General features: G+C 52.8%; 1 protein-coding gene across 1 annotated transcript in view; it reads left to right on the plus strand.

Moving 5' to 3' along the window:
• Nucleotides 1–204: 204 nt before the first annotated feature.
• The window catches only part of MAGED1 (MAGE family member D1), a gene marked incomplete in the record, with an annotated part of 9,135 nt that continues 6,868 nt past the window's right edge, over nucleotides 205–2,471 (plus strand). Inside the window, 3 exon segments of the mRNA XM_014583282.2 lie at nucleotides 205–351; nucleotides 916–989; nucleotides 1,694–2,416. Of these exon segments, the coding sequence (XP_014438768.1) occupies nucleotides 945–989; nucleotides 1,694–2,416 (768 nt within the window).

Consider the following 2,471-nt stretch of genomic DNA (forward strand, 5'->3'; position numbering starts at 1 on the left):
GGGGTGGGATCGTTGTATACTGTCGACCTGGTTGGTGGTGGGGTGGTGTGTTGGCAAAGGGGCGGGACTGTCTTGCAGTGCTCATGCGCGTCAATGTCTTCAGGATGAAGCTTTTGTTGGGAAAACAGGCGGGACTGTGTTTGCTCGGTCAGCTTGTGCGCATGCGCACAAGGTCCTGAGGCGGTGGGTGGTATATTAGGCGAAGAGGCGGGGTCGCCCAAGCTGCCGCGCTGGCATTTTCTCCTGGAGAGGAGAGAGTGCGGCTGCGGAGAGCTGAGCACAACAATCCTGATCCTCTGAGTCGTGAAGAAGGGAGGCAACGAGGGGGTTGGGTTTGGGGCCTGAGGCAAGGTGAGAATTAGCCCCCAGACAGGGCATCTGTCCCTGGTGCGCGCCTCCCCCATTTTTTATTCCAATCCTTTTACCTCAGATTTTTAACCCTCTTCCACTCTCCTAACCCCGATTCACATCCTTCACCTGATCCTTTCTGATTCAGAACCCCCGTTCGCTCTCTGAACCCCTGTCCAACCCCTCCCATCGTTCAAAATTCTCAGATTTCTTGACCTCGATTTGTACTGTTAATATGATTCCTCTTGATTCACAACCTCCATTCAACTTCTCAAATGCTAATCGCAACCCACCCTCACCCCCAGCATTCAGAACTTTTCATCTTCTTCCCAAACCCCGATTTGAAGCTTGTTCCTGTCAGTAGCGTCTCGGAATTCAGAACCCCCATCTGGACACCATTCAGGTTTTCCGCCAGGATCGGGCCGGTTCCCCTTCACATTCAGCACTCATCCACCACAGACACTTCCCCTCCACACATACACATACACATAAACATACACATACACACGCGGTCCTCCGTATTTGCCCTCTGTAATATAACGCCCACCTCCTCTCCCACACCCCCAGGCTCTGCTCTTGCCAGAGGGACAGGAGTCATGGCTCAGAAAATGGACTGTGGTGCGGGCCTCCTCGGCTTCCAGGTGAGATCTCCGTTCCCCACCGTACCATTTCCCTAGATAGTACCCCCTCCCCAACCCCTGGGCCACCTTGGCCGCCCAAACGCTTGGATCCAGTTTTGCCCTCTTTCTTGCTTAGACTCTGTCGTCTTTCAAATTACTGTCGTTTGTCGAAAAGGGGGAGGGGCGTCCCTTTTCAGCCAACAGTCCCTGCTCAGAGATAAGGGAGACCCTGTTAGTAGTTAGGGCAATCTGCCCGGAGAATGCGGGTTGAGTAAGGAACCATTTTTTCCCTGTAACCCTGACGCGTGTAGAGCAGTCCCTGGACTTCTTCCCCCACCTCTCGCCTCTATTCTCCCCCCTCTTGTGCATTTCCCCCCTCCCAGTGACCTCCCTTATTCTCAACTCCTCACCCTGCCTCTAACCTTGAGCTCCTGAGGCACCCTTCACCTGCTCTAATCCCACTCCTTGTTCACTGACTCCCCCTTTATTTGCATCCATTCCTCACTGCCCCACACCCATTTTGCCCCTGCCCCACTCTACCTCGACCACATGCTTCTTACCTGCCTTGCTTCTCTTCACCCCCTCATTGGTCTGCTAGATCTTTGCCTCAGCCCTGTTTTCCCACCGGCTGCCTCCTGCAGCTTCTCCCCTGTGCTGCTCCCTATACCCTCCTGCTCCAGCTTTGAAGACAGCAGAGATAATAATTTTTTCCCCTGTATTTGCAGACTGAGGCCTCTGTAGAAGACAGCGCCTTGCTTATGCAGACCTTGATGGAGGCAATTCAGATCTCTGAGGCTCCACCTACCACCCAGGCCATAGCAGCTGCCGGCGGGCAGAATGCTAGTCCCCAGCGTTCACAGCCCCCAACTGCCAATGAGATGACTGACATTCAGGTCTCAGCAGCTGCCACTAGGCCTAAGACAGCCTCTAAAGCCCAGAATGCCACCATGAAAGGCCCAAATGGTGTCTATAATTTCTCTCAGGCTCATAATGCCAAGGAGATACCCAATACCCAATCTAAGGCAGCCTTTAAGTCCCAGAATGCCATCCCAAAGGGTCCAGATACTGCCTATGATTTTTCCCAGGCAGCAATCACTGGTGAGTTAACTACTAACAAGTCTGAAATGGCCTTTAAGGCTCAGAATGCCACTACTAAAGTGGGCCCAAATGCAACCTACAATTTCTCTCAGTCTCTCAGTGCCAATGAGATGGCCAACAATAGGCCTAAAGCAGCCTTCAAGGCTTGGAATGATACCACTAAGGCCTCGATAGCAGATACTCAGACCCAGAATGTAAACCAGGTCAAGATGGCCAGCTCCCAGGCTGACATAGAGACTGACCCAGGTTTCTCTGAACCTGATGGCGCAGCTGCACAGACATCAGCAGATGGCACACAGGCTCAGAATCTGGAGTCCCGGACTATAATTCGGGGCAAGAGGACCCGCAAGGTGAGATCCCTCCTAAGTTCATTTTGCTTTTGAGCTCCCCTTCTCTGTTGTTATT

This window comes from Tupaia chinensis, unplaced genomic scaffold, assembly GCF_000334495.1.
Source record: "Tupaia chinensis unplaced genomic scaffold, TupChi_1.0 Scaffold144230_1, whole genome shotgun sequence".
NCBI lineage: Eukaryota > Metazoa > Chordata > Mammalia > Scandentia > Tupaiidae > Tupaia > Tupaia belangeri.